The sequence below is a fragment of the Eutrigla gurnardus genome (assembly GCF_963514095.1).
Source record: "Eutrigla gurnardus genome assembly, chromosome: 20".
Taxonomy (NCBI): Eukaryota; Metazoa; Chordata; class Actinopteri; order Perciformes; family Triglidae; genus Eutrigla; species Eutrigla gurnardus.
In genome coordinates, this window is record NC_139931.1 from 2421612 (window position 1) to 2442707 (window position 21096).

The window sequence follows — 21096 nt, forward strand, 5'->3', positions numbered from 1 at the left end:
AGTCACAGTAAGTCTACTAATACATCATTATTAGATTATTAGATTTTGTTTTTATTAATCAGAACCTGAAAATGGCACTAAAGTTATCAGGTAAATGTAGAGTAAAAAGTACATTATGTACCTCTGAGATGTAGTAGGGCTAAGAGTATAAATAGCATAAATACTTCGGTGAAGTACAAATACTTAAATCTGTACAATCAACTTGTATCTTTTATTTTATTTTCGATTTATTATTATATATATATATAATATTGTACACATATATTGTGATCCACATTCACCAAATGCACCAAATAATTGTTTGCCAACCGTCCAGCTGGTGGCGCTCTGGTTGGAAGGATTCACAGACTCCGCTTTGAACACCAACGAAGAAGAAGAAGAAGGAAGCTAGCTAAAACCAGTGTAGTTAGCAAATCGACAAAATAAACAAACAGAAAATTCCAACACGGTAAGTTCACGTTGTATTAAGAAAAAAAGATACGTCGCGTCGTTTATCGTGACGTAATCAAGTAAAAAAAATACACGGAGCGCGAGTACGAATCCCACAGCTTAGCAAACAAGCTAACATTAACGACAGCAACCGCTTGCTAACAGCTAGCCCCATACAAAGTAGCCGTGACGTCAGCCGGACTCATTTTTTATTTCCACAACTATCAGCTAACGTGAGCATGTTTTTGCCCACGTTACTGAACAAGACGTTTGCGTTTTCGCGCCGTTTGAACCCAGAACACCGTCGCTGTCGCTGTAGCGTCATTACGGGACGTTTCCCCGCAAGATCACGGTTTCCGTCGAACTCCAATCGGAAATGTGAAGATTAAGAGATGAGTCGTTATTTGAGACGCGAAAGCCTTCAGTACAACATTAGTAAAAAACTAGTAGGATCCACTTTATTATTCGGCTTTCATATTTTATGCCATTTTATTATAATTTAAGAGTTTATAGCAGTTTGTTCTGGTCCTAGTCGCTGCTTCCAGACACTCTTCTATCAGAGGCCGTGGACCTAAAATGACAGATATCTTAATGGGGTTTTTGAACGTGTCTAACAAGAATCTTATCTGAATGCCCCCATGAAGGTGCAGACATGTCAGCTGATACCAAGATTGCAGAGCTGCTCACAGAGCTGCACCAGCTCATCAAGCAGACCCAGGTACAGTCGGACACTCACTCAGGTGTTCATCCATCACCGTGTTGGGGGTGAACAGTACAGTCGTCATGCAGTCGTGTGTCTGTTTTCCAGGAGGAGAGGTCACGCAGTGAACACAACCTGCTCAACATCCAGAAGACCCACGAGAGGATGCAGACGGAGAACAAAAGTCTGTCACTGCATCGTCACGCCTCTCTCAAACACACACACACACACACACACACACACACACACACACACACACCTGGGGCCCGTTCCAGAAAGCAGGCTCAACCAACTCTGAACCTAACTATGTTACTATGGTAACCGACCTAAAGGTTGAGTTACCTCTCTTTCTGGAGCGGAAAACTCTAGAGTATCCCTCTTCTCAGGGTTAACAAACTCAGAGTTTCAGGAGAACCTGCTTTCTGGACCGGGCCCCTGCACAGTTTTCAATTTGACATTCTGTGTTGTGATTGGTGCTTCAGTGTGTCGTCTTGTCCTCCAGCGTCTCCGTACTACCGGACCAAGCTGAGAGGCCTGTACACCACGGCCAAGGCCGACGCCGAGGCCGAGTGCAGGTGAGACGGCCGCTGCGCCGCTTTCATCGTGATACGATTACATTTATTGCGATTCGATACACGGGTTTAAAGCCGGGCTAAAGACCCACTTCTTTACTGCTGCATGTTGTTGTGTTTAATGTTATTTATTAAATGTTTTTATTGTAATGTTACTGTGAATGTTTTTTTTCTGGGTTGTTGTCGTTTTACAGAACTGTTTATTTTTATTGAACTACTTTTAATTTATCATTTGATATTCTTCTTGTACAGCACTCTGATGGAAAGTGCTTTATAAATAAATATTATTCATATTATTATTATTTTGATTGTATCGATTATTGCCATTATTTCTTTTCTCCTTCTTAAACAAAAGCAAAATTTGATTTAAACTGTTCAAGAGACACAAAAGCAATGCACATCAGATGTGGTAATAACATAATGATAATAATAGTAATAACAAGAAAATGCTACATTCTGGTGGGCTGCTGTGTTTTTATCTCCATGGTAACGAGAAGATGAGCCTCGTGTTGGTCGTGTTACCGCGACACGATGCCGGTCCCTGACAGAGTCACAGCTCCGGCCTGTAAAGGGTTTAAGGGTGCAGGTCTTTAGGTCTGGGGGTCCGGGCTTGACAGCTGGTCTATAAAGGTCCAGACTACATCCAGGTGTTAACCCTCCTCTCCTCCGTCTCAGCATCCTGCGCCACGCTCTGGATAAAATCGCAGAGATCAAGTCGCTGTTGGAGGAGCGGAGGATCGGTTCGTGTTTGATGATGAAGATTTCATATTCAAAGCCGTCGCTCTGGAAGAGGATTCCAGTAACGGCGGCGTCTGCATGTTTGTCTCCTACAGCTGCCAAGATGGCGGGCGTGTACAGCGACAGCGACCCTCCCAGGAAGACGATGCGGCGCGGCGTCCTGATGACACTCCTCCAGCAGTCGGCCATGACGCTTCCTCTGTGGATCGGCAAGCCGGGGGAGAGGTGGGTGTCGAGGACTCTAAGAACCAGCGCTGGTACGGGTGCTGGAAATCCTTGAAAACACTTGAATTTTAGTGTGGTGTTTTCAAGGTTTTAAGTGCTTGGATGTAGACTAAAGGTCTTGAAATGTGTGTTGTATGTGATGACATCTATGATAGAACAGAGAACAGAAGATCTCCATATTTGAGGGACTGAAAACAGCATTTTCTGACATTTCTTTATGAAAAATGACTTTTGATGATGAACAGATGATGAAAATAGTTGGTGATTATATTTCTGTGGATCTGTTAGTGGAATTAGTTTTCCTTTCATTTGTGGTCCTTCTGTAAAAAGCTGTCTCCAAACATCATGTTGGTTGTTTAGAGGACAATAACATCTCATTTAATGTGATGAACAAGTGACATAATAAGTAGACTGAATACTGACCATTGGATTGATACAAAGATGGAGTTTACCACAGCTGGAAGGGGCTGGAAAAGCATGGAAATGCACCTGGAAATGCTTGAAAAGTGCTTGAATTTGACTTTGGAGAAGGTGGAGGAACCATGGAATGAGTCAGACATGTTGTCTTTACACAGTTTGGCCAGTTAGTTTTTATGTATTGTTTGTTTCCATCGAGGATCACTTTGGAAATACGTGTTGGAGGTAATGCTTTGACGTGTATCCTCTGGGATTATTGTATTTCATCCTCTTTGTAGTTGTTTGTACTTTTAAATTCCTAATAAAAATCCAATCCAGCAGAGAGGGAACAGCTGTAATGAGTCTGAGGTACTTCCTGTGTGTTTCAGCCCCCCCCCTCTCTGCGGGGCGACGCCCGCCAGCGGCGACTACGTGGCCAAGCAGGGCGACAAGGTGGCGGCGAGGGTGAAGGCGGTGGACGGAGACGAGCAGTGGATCCTCGCCGAGGTGGTCAGCTACAACCATTCCACCAACAAGTAAGAACGTCGCACAGGAAGTCGATCAGCGAGCAGCAGCCAATCGTATCGCTGCGTTCAGAATCTCAGACCTCACAGGACCAGAAAGACGTTTATATGAGTATTACTGGTGTATTAGTACATCAGCGTCCGTCTCACCTGTCTCACCTGTCTCACCTGTCTGCAGGTACGAAGTGGACGACATCGATGAAGAAGGCAAAGAGTGAGTTCTTCTTCTCTTCCTGTTTTATTTCCATCTTTTTACTTTTTTTTATTTTAAAACTATTATTATTATTATTATTTGTAAAAACACCAATATTTAATCCTATATTATAATAATGCTAATAATAAAATAATTATACACAGATAACATTAGATGAAACGATATTAAATTAAAGTAAAAGTGTTTCCTCGTGACTGATATTAAACAGGAAGTGGATGTGAAGTCTGAAAGTGTGTTTGTGAGCAGGAGACACACGCTGAGCAGACGGAGGATCATCCCGCTGCCTCAGTGGAAGGCAAACCCGGAGACGGACCCGGAGGCCCTGTTCAGTAAGGACCAGCTGGTGCTGGCCCTCTACCCCCAGACCACCTGCTTCTACCGGGCCCTGATCCACACACCACCACACAGGGTGAGACTCCCCAGATCCTCAGCTCCAACACATCCCACATTATATATATATATATATATATATTAATGTGTGTGTGTGTGTGTGTGTACAGCCTCAGGACGACTACTCGGTGCTGTTCGAGGACACGTCATACGCCGACGGTTACTCGCCGCCCCTCAACGTGGCACAGCGCTACGTGGTCGCCTGCAAAGAGAACAAGAAGAAGTGACCCGGCCGCCGGAGGGGCGCCGCCTCGCCATCACCAGACGTTTTCACACTCGCCGTCTCTTTAATGAGATTGTGAAGAGGAGCGACACAAACGACGGACATCAGAACTACGAGCCAAGTTCCAAATCCAAACTACATGCTGACTATTGATGTTCACTATTATCCCATAATGCATTGCACATAGGAGACGCGGGAGCCGCTCACAGGTTCTGTCCTTGTAGAGTCACATGTGGAGGGTTTTGCACGCTGCACGCGTTTCTGCTCGCTGCGTTTCATTCTTCTGTTCACGCACACAGCAGCACCGTCTAGTGGCCAGTAGAGGGACGCAGCGCCATCTAGTGGCCAGTAGAGGGATGCAGCGCCATCTAGTGGCAAGTAGAGGGACGCAGCGCCATCTAGTGGTAAGTAGAGGGACGCAGCGCCATCTAGTGGCAAGTAGAGGGACGCAGCACCGTCTAGTGGCCAGTAGAGGGACGCAGCGCCATCTAGTGGCCAGTAGAGGGATGCAGCGCCATATAGTGGCAAGTAGAGGGACGCAGCGCCATCTAGTGGTAAGTAGAGGGACGCAGCGCCATCTAGTGGCAAGTAGAGGGACGCAGCACCATCTAGTGGCCAGTAGAGGGACACAGCACCGTCTAGTGGCCAGTAGAGAGACGCAGCACCATCTAGTGGCAAGTAGAGGGACGCAGCACCATCTAGTGGCCAGTAGAGGGACGTTTAAGGCTCCAGGTCCCAGTTTGAGCCTTTTTATTTTTTGTTACATGTTTACAAGTGTTGATTATTTTTGTGTGAAACCGAAAGTAAAAAGAGCAGAATTGACTGCTTAGTCTCTCATTCATTTACACAGAAGACAGCATCAGCCATGTTAGTACTTTTACTACTTTTTAAGTACACGTGTGAGGTACTTGTGCTTTGTTTGAATATATATATATATATATATACATACATACACACACACACACTCACGCACTCAATTTAATGATTTCAATCTATAATTATACATAATGCAAATTAACTAAACCTGACAAATTTAATGCAGTAAAAGTACAATATTTACCTCTGAAATGTAGTGCAAATGCCTCAAAATTAGAAGTACTTGTTAAATAAACTACTATAGCTCAGGATGTTCTAGCATGTGGCTAACTCCTCGTCGCTCCTTCAGCGTGTTTTTACACGGTTCCCTGAAAGCAACACCAGACCGCGGAAATCACCGCTGATGACTAATAGTTTCCGATTTCCCACCGCCCGTGAATGCAGCACCAGCCCGCGGAAAAATAGAAACAACAATGGCTGAAGCGGTGAGTGTTTGACAGATCTGCTGCTTTGCTTTGCTGAAGCGCTCAAAAAGCAACTTTATCGGTCAATTATGGGAAAAGTAACGAAGTCAAAGTTGCTAGCAGCGAAAAGTGAAGAGCTAAAAATCGGCGCAGTCGGAGATTAGCTAACGCGAACGTTAGTTCTTCAAAATAAAAGTCCGTGTTTATAGTCAGCTGCCGTTTTCGTTGCGTTTTTCGTTTAAAATGTTCCACTGAAGCGACGGTGGACGTTAAACTACGAGTTCAACTACCGGGTGAACTTTAAAGAAAACACGTCGTAGCTGCTGCTGTGTGGCTGCAGTATAACCCAGGAGCGGCACCGGACTCGGTTTAAAAAAACACCTCGTTTAACGGTTAGCTCGTTTAACGGGTTAGCTAACTTTAAAAAGTAACGTTAGCGTTTGGTTTTTCACCGGTTAAACGGAACTTCCCGCTGGATTAGTCGTGTTTCCACCGAGCCGACACAACAAACACACGACATAAAACCATCCCGGTGGTTTTTTAACTGCTCACCACATTCTCACTGTGATTAAAAACGTGTTAAACGTCGTGGTTTGTAATCATTTGACCACGGAGTAACGGCGGAAGAAGTATTGCGATACATTTTACTGCGGTAAAAGTATTAATACCACACCGTCAGAGTACTGGTAGGCCAGTAAAAAGTAGTTTAATCTGCAGCGATGCGTCACGTGTTCAGATGCTCGGAATGTGACGGAAGCGTGAATGATTCCGTTTGTGTGCCACTTTATTAGGTACACCTGTTCAACTGCTCGTTAACGCACCAAATCAGCCAATCACGAGGCAGGTAGACGAAAGTGTGGAGAAGACGATCTGCTAAAGTTTCAAACGAACGGGATTTTCAGTGATTTTTGAACGCAGCGTGGTTCTTGAAGCCACTGATCCAGAAACCGTGTCCAGGTTTTACAGGGACCGGTCCCAGAAGATCCAGAGGGGCGAGGGGGGGGGGGGAAAGGCCTAGTTGATGCCAGAGGTCAGAGAGGTCAAAGGAGAAAGTCCAGACTGGTTGGAGCTGATACAAAGAGGACAGGAACCTCAGCGCCTGTCTGTCTCTCCAGGTGTCTGACCTCAGCGCCTGTCTGTCTCTCCTGGGGTGCAGTCGAATAGTCTTTTTTGCTTAGGAAGGTTCCTAACTGAAGAAGTGACCCGGAAGTAAACAAGTGGCCGCCATGATAAGAGCCGGTCAAATTCTCTAAATGTAAAGGAAAGGAGCTCCAATGCTTCCTTTCAGAGCTCCTTTAGCATAGGATGCAACGGACCTTCCTATGCCATATGAAAGGAGATTACACCGACCCACAATTCTTAGCGAGAGCAACATTTAAAGTGCCGCACACCTCGGCCGTTCATGAAAACAAACGATATGTGCATTTACATATTTAACAACGACTTTCATGCAGGCATATAGTAATTGGAATAGTGTTGATAAATGTGTGGACAGTGATAATAATTGAATGTTTTTTTTTTTTTTTTTTTTCAATCATGTTACAAATGTTTGACAAAAACGAAACTAAAACCACAAATGTAAATACAACGGTCAAACAGGAAGGAGGAGCTGCTGGACCTGAAGCCGGTCAGTGAACCAGCTGTTGATAAAACCAACATGTGGAGAAGTGGACGATGCGCTTTTTGTAGTCCATTATTGTAGTTTCTCCAGCGCAGACGCACGTCAATCGCCGGTGCCGATCACCAGCTGTCAATCATCAGCGGCCGCGTTTTAATGACGTATCTTAGTGAAAGTCTGGTCGGATTCTCTGAGCACCGCGGTCGACTTTTCCTAAATCCTTTTGAGTTCTCCTATCGCCTTTCCTTAACCCCGTGACGTTTTCCCCAGAGGTCAAGGAATAGGAGTTAGGAATAGGAGTTAGGACCTTATTTTTTGACTATTCGACTGCACCCCAGGTGTCTGACCTCGGTGCCTGTCTGTCTCTCCAGGTGTCTGACCTCGGTGCCTGTCTGTCTCTCCAGGTGTCTGATGGCGAGCAGCAGGTGTTGAAGCCTCCACCTAAACGCCGACGCATCCTGGACCCGTCGGCGATCGTGTCGGTGCCGGTCTACTCCAACAAGGTGAAGGCCGTAACCCACGACAACGTCTCATGTTATTAGTATTATTACAGGATCTCCGTTCCTAACCCACCTGGTGGCTTCTGTGTTCAGGTGAACAGCAGCCTGCAGCTGAAGCCGACGGCGGCCATGTTGACGGAGAAGGAGAAGTCAGGTGAGAAGGTGAAGCTCAGAGGTTCAGAGTCGGGAGATTTTTTATTTTTTAATTTTTTATTTTCAGCGTATTACCAGGGAATAACAATGATGCTGAATTCACCTAAAAAATAAATAGTAATAATACAAAATAAAATGGAATAAATAATCAAATTTAAGCTCTCGTGTCCGGAGGTTTAAAGAGGATGTTTGTCTCGGAGCAGACGACGCTGCAGACGATGATTCGTGGTCTGACTTCTCGTCCCGAAGACCGGCGGTGGCGGCGGAGGTCCCGGCCCTCGTCCACCTCAGCGACTCGGAGGACGAAGACGAAGACCAGCAGAAGACGATAGAACTGTAGGCCGTCTAGAGACCAGCTCAGATCCTCTAGTCGGGGTCTCCTCCGTTAACGCTAATGTGGAGTTTGTGGTTTCAGAGAAGCCGTCCGCTGCCCGTCTCCTCCAGAGAGTCCCGTCAGGAAACAGTCCAGACAGGTCAAACAGAAGATCAGGTGAGTCTGGATCCGGATCCTGTTGTGGGTGTGTGAGTCGGGTTATTTCCTCACTCCCTTCCTTCCTCACTTCTCCCTCACTCCCTTCCTTCCTCACTTCTCCCTCCTTCCCTTCATCCCTCCTCCCATCCTCCCTCCCCTCATCCGACCTCCCCTCCTCCCTCCCTTCCTCCCTCCTTCCTTCCTCCCTCCTTCCCTCCCTCCTCCCATCCTCCCTCCCCTCATCCGACCTCCCCTCCGACCTCCCGCTCTCCCTCCATCCTTCCTCCCTCCCTCCTTCCTTCCTCCCTCCTTCCCTCCATCCTTCCTCCCTCCCTTCCTCCCTCCTTCCTTCCTCCCTCCTTCCCTCCCTCCTCCCATCCTCCCTCCCCTCATCCAACCTCCCCTCCGACATCCCGCTCTCCCTCCATCCTCCCTTCCTCCCTCCCTTCCTCCCTCCCTTCCTCCCTCCTTCCTTCCTCCCTCCTCCCATCCTCCCTCCCCTCATCCGACCTCCCCTCCGACCTCCCGCTCTCCCTCCATCCTTCCTCCCTCCCTTCCTCCCTCCTTCCTTCCTCCCTCCTTCCCTCCCTCCTCCCATCCTCCCTCCCCTCATCCAACCTCCCCTCCGACATCCCGCTCTCCCTCCATCCTCCCTTCCTCCCTCCCTTCCTCCCTCCCTTCCTCCCTCCTTCCTTCCTCCCTCCTCCCATCCTCCCTCCCCTCATCCGACCTCCCCTCCGACCTCCCGCTCTCCCTCCATCCTTCCTCCCTCCCTTCCTCCCTCCTTCCTTCCTCTTTCCTTCCCTCCCTCCTCCCATCCTCCCTCCTCTCATCCGACCTCCCGCTCTCCCTCCTTCCTTCCTCCCTCCCTTCCTCCCTCCCTCAGTGAGATCAACAGGAAGCTCCAGGCGGTGAACTCCCTCCTGTCCCCCGGACCCCCGGACAGGAAGTCCTCCAGGGACCGAGACGACGATGTCATTGTCGTGAACCCCATCTTGGGACTCGGGGATTCTCCGTACAGCTCGCAGGTCCGGGAGATCCCCCTCAAGATCCGCTGCCGGACCGACGTGCACAAGGTCCCGGTCCTAACGGTGCGTATACACGTGGATCTGATGTCCGCCATGATGTCACCGTGTACGTCTCTAACTAATCTTGGTTTTTCAGTCGACACCTTTAAGCCAGGTGGTGACTCAGCTGTCCAGCATCCTCGACGTCCCGCCCCCTCGCCTCCTGCTGCTCCGGGAGGAGGCGGAGCTTCCAACAGACTCCACCGTTGGCGAGCTCGGCCTCGGCATCGCTGACATCATCGGTGGGTCACGTGACATGGCGAGCAGTTCTTTCCTTCTGTGGGCACGTTGGTCTGAAGGTTCAGTCTTCATCCGGGCAACTTGCCTTTTCTGTGTTGTGCAGAGTGCGTTGTCATGGCAGCGGAGGATAAGAGTCGGGGCGGTGGTGGCGGCGGCTGTGACATCATCACCGTGAGGCTGCAGAGCAAAGACAGAGATTCGTCTCAGGAGTTCTCTCTGCAAAGAGTTCGTAGCTCCGCCTCCTCCTCTCTGCCGCAGCAGCTTTGTGTTTTTAATTGGATGCCAGCGATGATGTCATAACGTGTGTGTTTGGCGTTTCAGGACGCTCCGCTGGGCTCTGTCTTCTCCCGCTACGTGTCCGGCATGCCCGGCGTCGCCACGACGATGGTCCGTTTCCACTTCGACGGCTGCAAAGTGACGGACGGACAGACGCCAGCACAGCTGGACATGGAGGACGGTGACATCATCGAAGTCTGGGTGTAGAGTCATCGGTCACATGTACATAAATAAAACGGCGACGAAGCACTCGTTTGGTAGTTAAGTTCCGATGTTTGTAAATGATGAAAATACAAAAGAGAAATGGATTTTAAGTTTAGACCTTTTTTTTAAAACCAGGAAACACCTAAAAAATGAATAATTCTACAGTTATAAAGTTGTTTGTATGTTATTGTGACTGGACAGTAATCTCTACTTTTTTACTTTTATTGAAGATAATAAATAATAATAAAAGGAGTAGAAGTTGCTTTGAGGTGATATTATTATGTATTTAAATCCTACTGAGGTAAAGTTTATTTTTAATAATCAGAAAACCACTGATGCACTTTAGTCATGAAGTTTCTTTATCATGTTTATTTAAACAATTGAACAAATGAATCCTGTTGTTTCTTAAAAAGAAATGTAACAAATAACTACCAAAGAAAAGTCAATAATCTAAACCAAACAAATGTCTTCAAATATCAAGACAACAAATGACAATAATGCTGTATTATTTATATTATACAGTATGTTTATAAAGGCGGAAACTAAAAATGATTGTTGTTATCAATGAAAGGTGGTTTAAATAAATAAATAAGTAACCAGAATCTCACAGTGATAAATCACATCTGCTATATTCAATATTTAAGTACAAAGTATGAAAGTACCTCTAATGTGTTCCTGTAATGTAGTACTGGGGTTTACTATTCAAAGAGTTACATCCACGGTGATATAATACATGCTAATTAAATAATACATCGGGAAATAATCAAATATGAAAGTAAATTAATATAAAAATAATTCGTCAAATAAAATAAATTAACCTGTTCATTAATTTGATATGATTTTTTTATTCATACATTAATTATTAATTGATTACAATGACAGCAGTTGTCCATGAACATCATTGATCAGATGAATCAATCCGCTCGTTAGTTATTAAGTACATTAAGACCCTTTGATCATTCCTCGTCGTTCTTCAGCTTCAGGTGTAAAAATATAAAAGTATCTTATTATCTGAGCTGCTGAATCTCGTCGAGGCTGATGGGGAACGCTGTGAGTCGTCCTTGATCATTTATTATTGATTTATTATTTTTTTATCTGAAAAAAAACCCCTCCATGCATCCTTCTTTATTTTTGAAGTTAAAAATCCAATGTCTTTTATAGTCTGAATTTTGACCTTTTTTAAAGAAAATTAGAATTTAAAATAATAATAATAAAAAAAAATTCACACACGTGGCCCTATTTGTCTTCCGTACTTCTATAACTAACCCTAATAACCAGCATGGTTTCGGATTAAAGTAAACATTGCTTGCGGGGTTAATTAGTGTTTTGTTGACAGATTATATCGCTCAGATAAAGTATTATATGTTTAAATATTACCACAATCATCTTAATTAAATCTTTAATTCACTTTTTTATTTGTTAAGTAATTTAGTTTGCTCCATTTGTTCCGCATTTAAAGGGCCCGTGTATCGCCGGTGATCCGTTCCGCGCATGCTCGCCACCTTACGTTCACGTGACTCGCAGACAACAAAAGTCATGTGAGCGGCGGAGCAGGAAGTTTGGTCAGATCCAACATGGCGGCGGTGTAGAATTCTCTCCCGTGAAAGTGTCCCGTTAGTAACAACCCGTTGGTTTCATGAAGTGTCGCCGGGGTAACGTCGTCGTTATGCGGTTCTGAGTGACGTGCACGGCTCGCGGCTAGAAGACGTCACCTGCGGAGGCGGGAAGAAAAGAAGCGCGAGAGTCCTGACTCATCCCCACAGGTAAACAACAACAACAGCAGGCGAACAGACACCCGCCGACTGGTTTCACGCCAGTGGAACTGGTTTAAACACCAGTTAGCTGCACGGTAACTCTTCAAACTGGACCCAGCTTACTTCTGTTGTCAATTGGTGTTTTTTTAAGTTAGCTACGTAACGTCCCAACCCCCGTTCTTGGCCGGACGCCGAACTTCACTGAATAAACAGCGAATTTAATTTGATTATGTGTGCTTATGTTTAACGGGACTTTTCACCAGGACGAGCTTGCGTATCGTCTTATCCTTAAGACACATTTGCCGAATTGGTCATTTAATTAAAATGTCACGTTTCGGTTGCTATCGAGTAACGTGTGGTTTTGTGGGACAAGCCGGGTAACGTCGCATAGAAATGAACTGAATCTTGACTGTAGTCTGGAGTGGCGTTTCCTCCGTGCCGAATTTCCCAGAAGCCCCCCTGAAAACGTCCCGCGTCACTCGGGTAACCTTTAAAGCCAACGGTGCTGTTGTTGCGAGGCAAAGCACGGGGAAAAGGGGGGATTATGAATGGACTCTGGTCGAAAGTAATGTCGCTATCCGTGGCCGTTATGTGTCCTTTTGAATAATGTATCGTGTCCGGATCCTTCAGGAGACCCGCTGAAGGGGAACACGCCATTTCTCAACGATCAAAAGGTGACGTCGCGTTCGTGGCGACGCGAGAAAACGGGCAGAATTCTGAATGGAATCCGGCGCGGCGTCTCATCCGAGCGCGAGCTGATTGTATTTTTAGCAGCGGCGGCTTATTAATTACTCGTGCACACGCACCGCGTGAGTGTCTGGCCGCTGAGACTCACTCGGATCCTCCATAGGATCAGGATCCTCACTGAGACCAGTGAGGATCCTGATCCTAGTGACGATCCTAGTGAGGATGTGATCTGCATTTTCAATACAGCGATATTGTCTAAGTGTCAGGACTGAAACGATTGATTTTTGATTGTTTTATATACCAATAGATTGATTAGTCGTTCTGTAAAACAGTGAGTCCACGTGGACGTCTTGTTCTGTCAGACCAGCTGGCCAAAACCTAAATATAGAACATGGATTGATGGATTAATTGATTGAAGAAAGCCGTCAAATAGTTGCGTTCCCCTTCAGGGAAAGTGAAAATAAAGGATACAAATGAAATGTGAATCCTAGAATATGAACCTATCACGGATCCTCTTTCCTTCCGTGATTCCTTCCTGTTATTTCTCAGAACTGTTTTGATAAATATTTAGTGATAACTTTTTTGTCACAAGGATTCACAAACGATTCCCAACATAGTCAGCAAACATCGTTGAGTCATGAGATACTTGACAGCGGTGATCACATGACCGAGGTTTCACTAAGTCATGTGACGGCCTGTCCTTCCTCTTCCTCTTCATCCACTTCCTTTCATTGATTCAGTTGTTTTCATCTTAAATGATACATCAAACGTATTTTCTCGATTTAGTTGTTTAGTCTATAAAATGTCAGGAAAAACCCAAGAATTTCCTGTCAAAGAAACCAGAAATATTCAAATTTAAGAAGCTGGAATCAGAGAATTTGTACCTCCTTTATTTATTTAAATGACTCCGACAGATTTATTAAAATGGTTGCAGATTGATTAAATAGTTGACATCTAATCAATTATTATTCAGGGTTGGTACAGGTGCTGGAAATCCTTGAAAACACTTGAATTTAAGTGGTGTTTTCAAGGTTTGATAAGTGCTTGGATGGAGAATTTCTGATGGTGATTGTTGATCCCCGTCCTCAGCGGCGGCCATGTCTCTGGCCGAGCCCACGTCGGACTCGGCGCCGTTCTTCTCCGATGAGAGCGAGGCGGAGGGCTCGGAGGAGCAGGGCGGCGCGGCGGCCCAGCGGACGCAGGAAGAGTCGCCCAGCGGCGTGTCACCGGTCCGAGCGCGGCTGACCGTCTTCAGCCTCTGTTTCATCAACCTGCTCAACTACATGGACCGCTTCACCGTGGCAGGTAACGCCGCCGCCTCGACCAATCACAGGCCTTCACTCAGGCAGTATAGTTAAATAACACAGATGTTGACGGTTATCTGAGGTTCAAAACAATTATTATAATTCTTGAAGAGACTTTGATGTGATTTGAGTCAAATCGGAAGAAAACAACAAACTGATTTGGATCTAATTAATTCACATTACATTTATTTTGAGCTGGTGAAAACATTTGAGTGAATCCTCCTTCATTCAAGGGTCATTATCATATTTGTATTATTATTAATGATTTGTTTTGTGTGACTGAAGACATTTTATCTCGGTATAAACCAGATGTGGTTACCGTGACAACAGTAACCCATGTGTCAACCCCCCCAGGTGTCCTCCCCGACATCGAGCACTACTTTGGGATCAACGACGAGAAGTCCGGTCTGCTCCAAACGGGTGAGAACGTTTATATTATCATCATAAACATTATTACTTTATGAATCACATTAAGCCACATTTTTCCATCTGGAACCAGCTGATGGTTTTACTGGGAAATTACCTCGACCTTCACTTCCCGTCAATCTGCTGATTGATTTACCAGGTGCTGGAAATCCTTGAAAACACTTGAATATTAGTGTGGTGTTTTCAAGGTTCTAAAAGTGCTTGGATTTAGAATAAAGTGCTTGAATTTGACTTGAAAGGTGGAGGAACCCTGATTAGTCACCGATGGTTTCAGCTTTGTGACGTAAAATCCTATTTTATGAAAGCATGCGTGTTCCTTCCAGTTTTCATCTGCAGCTACATGTTCTTGGCTCCGGTCTTCGGTTACCTTGGCGACCGCTACAACAGGAAGGTCATCATGTGTTTTGGCATCACGTTCTGGTCTCTGGTGACCCTGGCCAGCTCCTTCACCCCCAAAGAGGTTAGTCTTCCCGAACTCTGGGTCTTTTCTTTTTTTAATGTGTGTCCAGAAGCCTGAGTGAACTTTGACCCCTGTGCCCCCCCCCAGCACTTCTGGGCCCTGCTGCTGACCCGAGGTCTGGTTGGGGTCGGTGAGGCCAGCTACTCCACCATCGCCCCCACCATCATCGCCGACCTCTACGTGAAGGGGAAGAGGACCAACATGCTCTCTGTGTTCTATTTCGCCATCCCCGTAGGCAGGTGAGGTCACTGGGGGGAGCAGGTGAGGTCACTGGGGGGTGAGGTCACCGTGAGGGGGCAGGTGAGGTCACTGTGGCTCCTCTGGTCACCTGTGAGCATGGCAGTGTTTTTTTTTTTAGAGCATTTTCTGATCATCATCACAGTGACCTTTGGAGGTCAATGTCAGTGTGACCTCATGAAATGCTTTTTTTTTCTTTGGCCATAACTCTAGAATCCATTATGATTTATGACTTGTTGTTTAGAAATGTCAGACAGGAAGTGTTCCGTCAGACAGGAAGTGTTCCATCAGACAGGAAGTGTTCCGTCAGACAGGAAGTGTTCCGTCAGACAGGAAGTGTTCCATCTGAAACGTGTTGTTGGTGTCTTCTGTTGCGGTCAGCGGTCTCGGATACATCTTGGGCTCCCAAGTCGGTAACGTGGCTCAAGACTGGCACTGGGCTCTGAGGGTGAGTCTGCCGGTGGTGATGATGGTGATGATGGTCGTGTCCCGGCTCGGTTCTGACTCCCGTCCTCTCCTCAGGTGACTCCGGGGTTGGGCCTGATCGCAGTGCTGCTGCTGCTCTTCGTGGTCCAGGAGCCCAAACGAGGAGCCATCGAGTCCCAACCGGAGCACCACCTGCACCAGACCAGCTGGCTGGGGGACCTGCAAGCCCTCAGCAAGAAGTAGGTCCACCTTCGGGTCACTACAACGGTTTAGCTGCTTGATCAAAAGGAAAGCTCCCATGATGCACCTGTCAGTAAGGTTATGAATATATTTTTTACCAAAGAGAACTAAACTCAACTAAAACCAGCAACCTCCAGTCCTTAAAGCTGCATTCTCTCTGCTGGCCACCAGGGGGCGACTCCTCTCTGGTTGTATAGAAGTCTATGAGAAAATGGTCCTACTTCTCTCGATGTTTTACCTCAGTAAACATTGTAAACATGAGTTTATGTTCTCGCGTCCAAACATTTGGTGTGAAAACAACTTCTGTTTGTAGTTTGAGAGAGATGACCTCTGACCTGTAGTCGTTGACCTGCTGGTCTCTCTGCAGCTACAGCTTCGTGTTGTCCACCTTCGGCTTCACAGCCGTGGCCTTCGTCACCGGCTCGCTGGCTCTCTGGGCTCCAACCTTCCTGTTCAGGGCGGCGGTCTTCAACGGGGAGAGGGCTCCCTGTGTGGAGGGCAACTGCGCCTCCTCAGACAGGTAACTCACCCTCCTCAGACAGGTAACTCACCCTCCTCAGACAGGTAACTCACCCTCCTCAGACAGGTAACTCACCCTCCTCAGAGACAGGTAACTCACTTCAGACAGGTAACTCACCCTCCTCAGACAGGTTACTCGCCCTCCTCAGACAGGTAACTCACCCTCCTCAGACAGGTAACTCACCTTCAGACAGGTAACTCACCCTCCTCAGAGAGGTAACTCACCTTCAGACAGGTAACTCACCCTCCTCAGACAGGTAACTCACCCTCCTCAGACAGGTAACTCACCCTCCTCAGACAGGTAACTCACCCTCCTCAGAGACAGGTAACTCACTTCAGACAGGTTACTCACCCTCAGACAGGTCAGTTGACCCTCAGACAGGTAACTCACCCTCAGACAGGTAACTCACCCTCAGACAGGTAACTAACCCTCAGACAGGTAAGTAGACAGGCAGCATCCATCCTGACCCTCTTTTCTCCTCTGACAGTTTGATATTCGGCATCATCACCTGCATCACTGGCGTGCTGGGCGTGGCCAGCGGCGTGCAGATCAGTCGGCAGCTGAGGACGAGGACGCCCCGCGCCGACCCGTTGGTCTGCGCCGCCGGTCTGCTCCTCTCGGCGCCGTTCCTCTACCTGGCCATCGTCTTCGCTCAGGCCAGCACCATCGCCACCTACGTGAGTCTCACAGGGGCTCCGGCTTCCACCAATCAGATCACAGCTGATCACATCAGTAATGAGGATGTTTTCTGTCCCGCCCCCTCAGTGCTTCATCTTCCTCGGAGAGACCTTCCTGTCCATGAACTGGGCCATCGTGGCCGATATCCTGCTGGTGAGAATCTTCCTCTTCCTGTTCACTATGTGCAGACGGTCTCTGGTCTCTGGACTAATGTGGGCTACTATCTAGACCTCTGGCGGACCACAGGTAGTCTCTGGTTCCTCCACATAGTCTGGTGTGGTGTCTGGACTAATGTGGGCTACTATCTAGACCTCTGGCGGACCACAGACAGTCTCTGGTTCCTCCACATAGTCTGGTGTGGTGTCTGGACTAATGTTGTCTACTATCTAGACCTCTGGGGGACCACAGACTAACGTAATGTTGTTTTCCAGTACGTCGTCGTGCCGACGCGTCGGGCCACAGCTGAAGCGTTGCAGATCGTCATCTCGCATCTCCTGGGAGACGCAGGAAGTCCGTACCTGATCGGAGTGGTACGTGAACGCATCGCACTCATCAACACCTGTTCAGGGTTGGTTTTGGGTATTTTATTGGAGAGATGCAACAAAGAAAAATAATAATAATCTTATGTAGAAAGATATTCTTAATTATTTATTTTAGTTAGTTAGTAATTAGTTATTTATTTAAAATTATAATGTGAGGACAAATGCTTTCAGATGCACAGAATCCTGGATGAATAAATCGACAAATACATAAATAATGATGAATGAAACGATCCAAACAGAAAAACCATCAAGAAAATACACTTCATTGTCATCTGCAAAGAATACATGATGTCAAAGATATCCAATAGATTATGAACTATATGAAGACTTTTATATGAAAACTTAATGTGATCACTGATACATTAATATTGACATTATTAATAATATTATTATTGACACATTGTTTCATCTGGAACCAGTTAATGGTTTTACACTAAAAATGACTTCAGCCATCAAAGTAGTTGATACATTCTCTATCGATGTGAGGAATGGAAATCCTCCACTGATTGATTACTGGACGCTGCTGATCAATAACTAAAGCTTTAACGTTGACCGATGCGGGTCCTCTTCAGGTCTCAGACTCTCTGAGGAAGACCGACTCCTTCCTCTGGCAGTTCCGGTCTCTGCAGATCTCCCTGCTGCTCTGCTCCTTCGTGGCCGTCATCGGCGGAGGCTTCTTCCTCGCCACCGCCCTCTTCATCGAGGCGGACCGCCATAAGGCCGAGAACTACGTCCCCTCAGGTGAGACCAGCGTCACACACACACACACACACACACACACACACACACACACACACACACACACACACACACACACACACACACACACATAAATAAATGTTAAACATGGGTCAGACCAGTTCAGACGAGGGTCTCTATATATTTTTAATATATATTTTATATATATTTCTATAATAAGTGATGGTTTCCTGTGTTTCCAGATGACGAGCCCATCGTGGTGCCGAAGAGCGGCCGGTCCACCAGAGTCCCGGTTTCCAGCGTCCTGATCTGATGACGGAGGTCCACTTCTGCCCTCGTCATTATTATTATTATTAATATGATATTTAACGTTTTTAGGACTGTGAATGGACTGCCTTCCAGAAAGGTTTTATTTTTACATCTTTTTTTTTAAAGATAATTTAATCGGGTCGGGACGTCGCCGTCGTCTCGGGAACTTTTTAGCGTTATTTTTGGATAATTTTTTGAAGGATGATGTTTGTTGGGACCGATCAGCTGCCAACTGATCGATACGTTTCTTGCCTTCAGTGGGACTCTAAACCGGCTGGTCTGGGACCAGCGGTCAGATTCACATCCTCTATAAACCACAACCCAACAGAGCCGGCTGCATGGAGCTCCTCAAGTGATTTTATAAACATCTTTAATGGGTTCTCCAAGTGTTCGTTTACGTTTGGACGACTTTTAATTCTGACACTAATGTTCTAAACGGTCATCAAACAGGAAACTCTGGACTTTATATTCCTGCCGTTTTTAAAATCCTTTGTTGAGTTTCTAATGCTTCGGTGTTAAAAGGGAGACTGTTCACGGAGCCAGGACCTGGTTCAGGGCTCCACCGAGTCCACTGGTGGTCTGGCAGACCCAGTCTCATCTGGTCAGACAGACCCGGTCTGACTGATCTGGTCTGATCCGGTCTGACTCGGCGGGGTGAACGGTGTTATTTAAAAACCTTTTAAATGGATGTTAATAATCAAAGCTGTTTGTTAAACTCAAATTATTTTAGCTAACCATTTTTTGTGAAATATTAAACAAATGAATTTGTACTGACTGTGTTTAACGGGAATGTTTTATTATCATGATCACATTATTATTATTATTATTATTATTAGGGCCCGAGCGCCGACAGCGTCGGGCTGCGAAGCCCTATTGTTATTGCAATGTTTTTTATTATTCTTTCACGCCTTCGACCTGCGTTTTGGGGGCCTGAGCATGGAAAAAAACTAACCAAAATTGGATTGTCCACAGGACCTGGTGAAAAATTGGAGTATTTGGCGTTTTCGCATTCGGCCATGAAAAAGTTGCTCGCTAGCGCCACCTAGCATGGAGATTCGCCAGCCCCGCAGCGCCGCAACTCCGATTGACATGAAATTTTGCACACATGTGCCGACAAGTGTCCTCTACAAAAAAGCATACTCATTAGACCTAGCTGGGGTGATGGTCCGAAAAACTTTTGAAAATGTGTATTTTATCAGAAGATATCGGCCAATGAACATTAGAGGGTTGGGCTACCAAAATGCAATTAGCATAACTCTATAACCTTTGCCCCAAAAATTACGAAACCCGAAACCTATGTTGCCATAGCTTCAAAGAACAGACCCGGCAAGTTTCATCAAAATTGGGTAATGTTTGGCGCTGCCACAAATTTTCAAAAAGTGCCATTTTTGGCCGTTTTTGGCTGTTTTTGGCCATTTACAGGGGTCGTACAAAATCGAACTTGTACTATACCGTTGATCCGATTGATACCAAAATTGGATATGTGGTTGGAAAGGCCTTAAGGACAAAAAGTTGCTCAAAGATGCTCCAAAAGTCTAGGGGCGTGGCCACGGCGGCGCCATGACTGCGCTACTATTTTCAACCTTCGCCATTGGCATTAAAGCTGTTATAACTTCACCGTTTCTTCTCCGATCTGCTCCAAAATATTCATGCTTGTTAACAATCACGTCCTGAACACAACTGCACTGTAATTTTAGCTCACAGATAGAGCGCCACTTAATGGCAACATGAAATGTGACCGATTTTATGCCCATTTTCTGAGCAACAGCCCCCCCTCTAGGTAGGGCGTACACGCATGAAATATTTTTTCCTAGATAGGCCAAGTGGAGCTGTACAGAAAAGGCTCTTGGACCCACCGCCTCAAGTCATGATAAAGTAGGTAAAAAAAATGTTTTTAGCCAAGTGTGTAATTCAGCCAGTTTCTCAATCCTCACTCAGGACACATAGGGTGGAGAGACACAGGGGCACAGCGACCACCAGGGGGAGTCAGAGATCTATCAGTGACACATCGAGAACTGTGAATCTCACATGCAGTCTGCCTCACACCAGATCAACAGCCATGCCACTTTTAATTCCTTTTTTTAAATTCCTCTCATTTCAGCCTGGACACAAAGGGAGGAGGAGAGATGGCACACATCTCCACATGCACCTCACACAGCTGTCAGTTGAACTCTGCCATAAACATAATAACTTCAGTGTTTCTTCTCTGATCTGCTCCAAACTTTGCACACTTGATTAGAGTTCCTTCCTGAACACATCTGCACTTTGATATTCACTCACAGTCAGAGCGCCACCTACTGGCAACAGGAAATGTCATTGATTTTGTGACTTTTTCAAAGTAAAAGCCACACCTGATTCCTTTCATTTCAGCCTGTAAGGAGGACACAGGGGGAGGAGAGATGTCAGGAAGGCAGGGACACGTGTGTGAGCTCTGTGACTGAAATGTAGTTTCACTTGTGAATACAGCCACGACACGACTGCACGTGACAGACAGATGGCTTTGAATGTCAATCGCTTGTGTCTTAACTTGCGCCACGAGGAGGTGGCCGCTGCACAGGTAGGCGACTGCCACGCGTGTGAATGCAGGCACTCC

At 46.3% G+C, this 21096-nt stretch overlaps 4 protein-coding genes across 8 annotated transcripts in view; 3 read left to right on the forward strand and 1 right to left on the reverse strand.

The window, feature by feature from the left end:
• The window catches only part of jmjd8 (jumonji domain containing 8), a 160224-nt gene that overhangs the window by 83637 nt on the left and 55491 nt on the right, over window positions 1-21096 (reverse strand). The gene's annotated exons all lie outside the window — the stretch shown is intronic.
• On the forward strand, window positions 357-5233 carry sgf29 (SAGA complex associated factor 29). The gene is made up of 10 exons (XM_084037308.1): window positions 357-448; window positions 1074-1147; window positions 1238-1313; window positions 1632-1704; window positions 2377-2441; window positions 2535-2664; window positions 3450-3596; window positions 3763-3798; window positions 4045-4207; window positions 4299-5233. The coding sequence occupies exons 2-10, from the start codon at window positions 1082-1084 to the stop codon at window positions 4413-4415; spliced, it is 873 nt and encodes a 290-aa protein (XP_083893434.1). The 5' UTR covers window positions 357-448; window positions 1074-1081; the 3' UTR covers window positions 4416-5233.
• nfatc2ip (nuclear factor of activated T cells 2 interacting protein) lies at window positions 5519-10780 on the forward strand. 5 transcript variants are annotated; one of them, XM_084037303.1, is made up of 9 exons: window positions 5519-5712; window positions 7648-7812; window positions 7903-7963; window positions 8166-8298; window positions 8378-8452; window positions 9321-9525; window positions 9599-9743; window positions 9845-9966; window positions 10063-10780. In XM_084037303.1, the coding sequence occupies exons 1-9, from the start codon at window positions 5701-5703 to the stop codon at window positions 10222-10224; spliced, it is 1080 nt and encodes a 359-aa protein (XP_083893429.1). In that variant the 5' UTR covers window positions 5519-5700; the 3' UTR covers window positions 10225-10780. The 5 variants fall into 5 exon arrangements, with proteins under 5 accessions (XP_083893429.1, XP_083893430.1, XP_083893431.1 ...); XM_084037304.1 differs by having other exon boundaries at window positions 5521-5712; window positions 7681-7812; XM_084037305.1 differs by having other exon boundaries at window positions 5521-5712; window positions 7714-7812.
• On the forward strand, window positions 11767-19273 carry spns1 (SPNS lysolipid transporter 1, lysophospholipid). The gene is made up of 13 exons (XM_084037832.1): window positions 11767-11984; window positions 13752-13967; window positions 14321-14386; window positions 14716-14852; window positions 14940-15091; window positions 15471-15537; window positions 15612-15754; window positions 16123-16275; window positions 16763-16952; window positions 17041-17106; window positions 17385-17483; window positions 18068-18236; window positions 18437-19273. Exons 2-13 carry the CDS (start codon window positions 13760-13762, stop codon window positions 18505-18507), a joined length of 1521 nt encoding a protein of 506 aa, XP_083893958.1. The 5' UTR covers window positions 11767-11984; window positions 13752-13759; the 3' UTR covers window positions 18508-19273.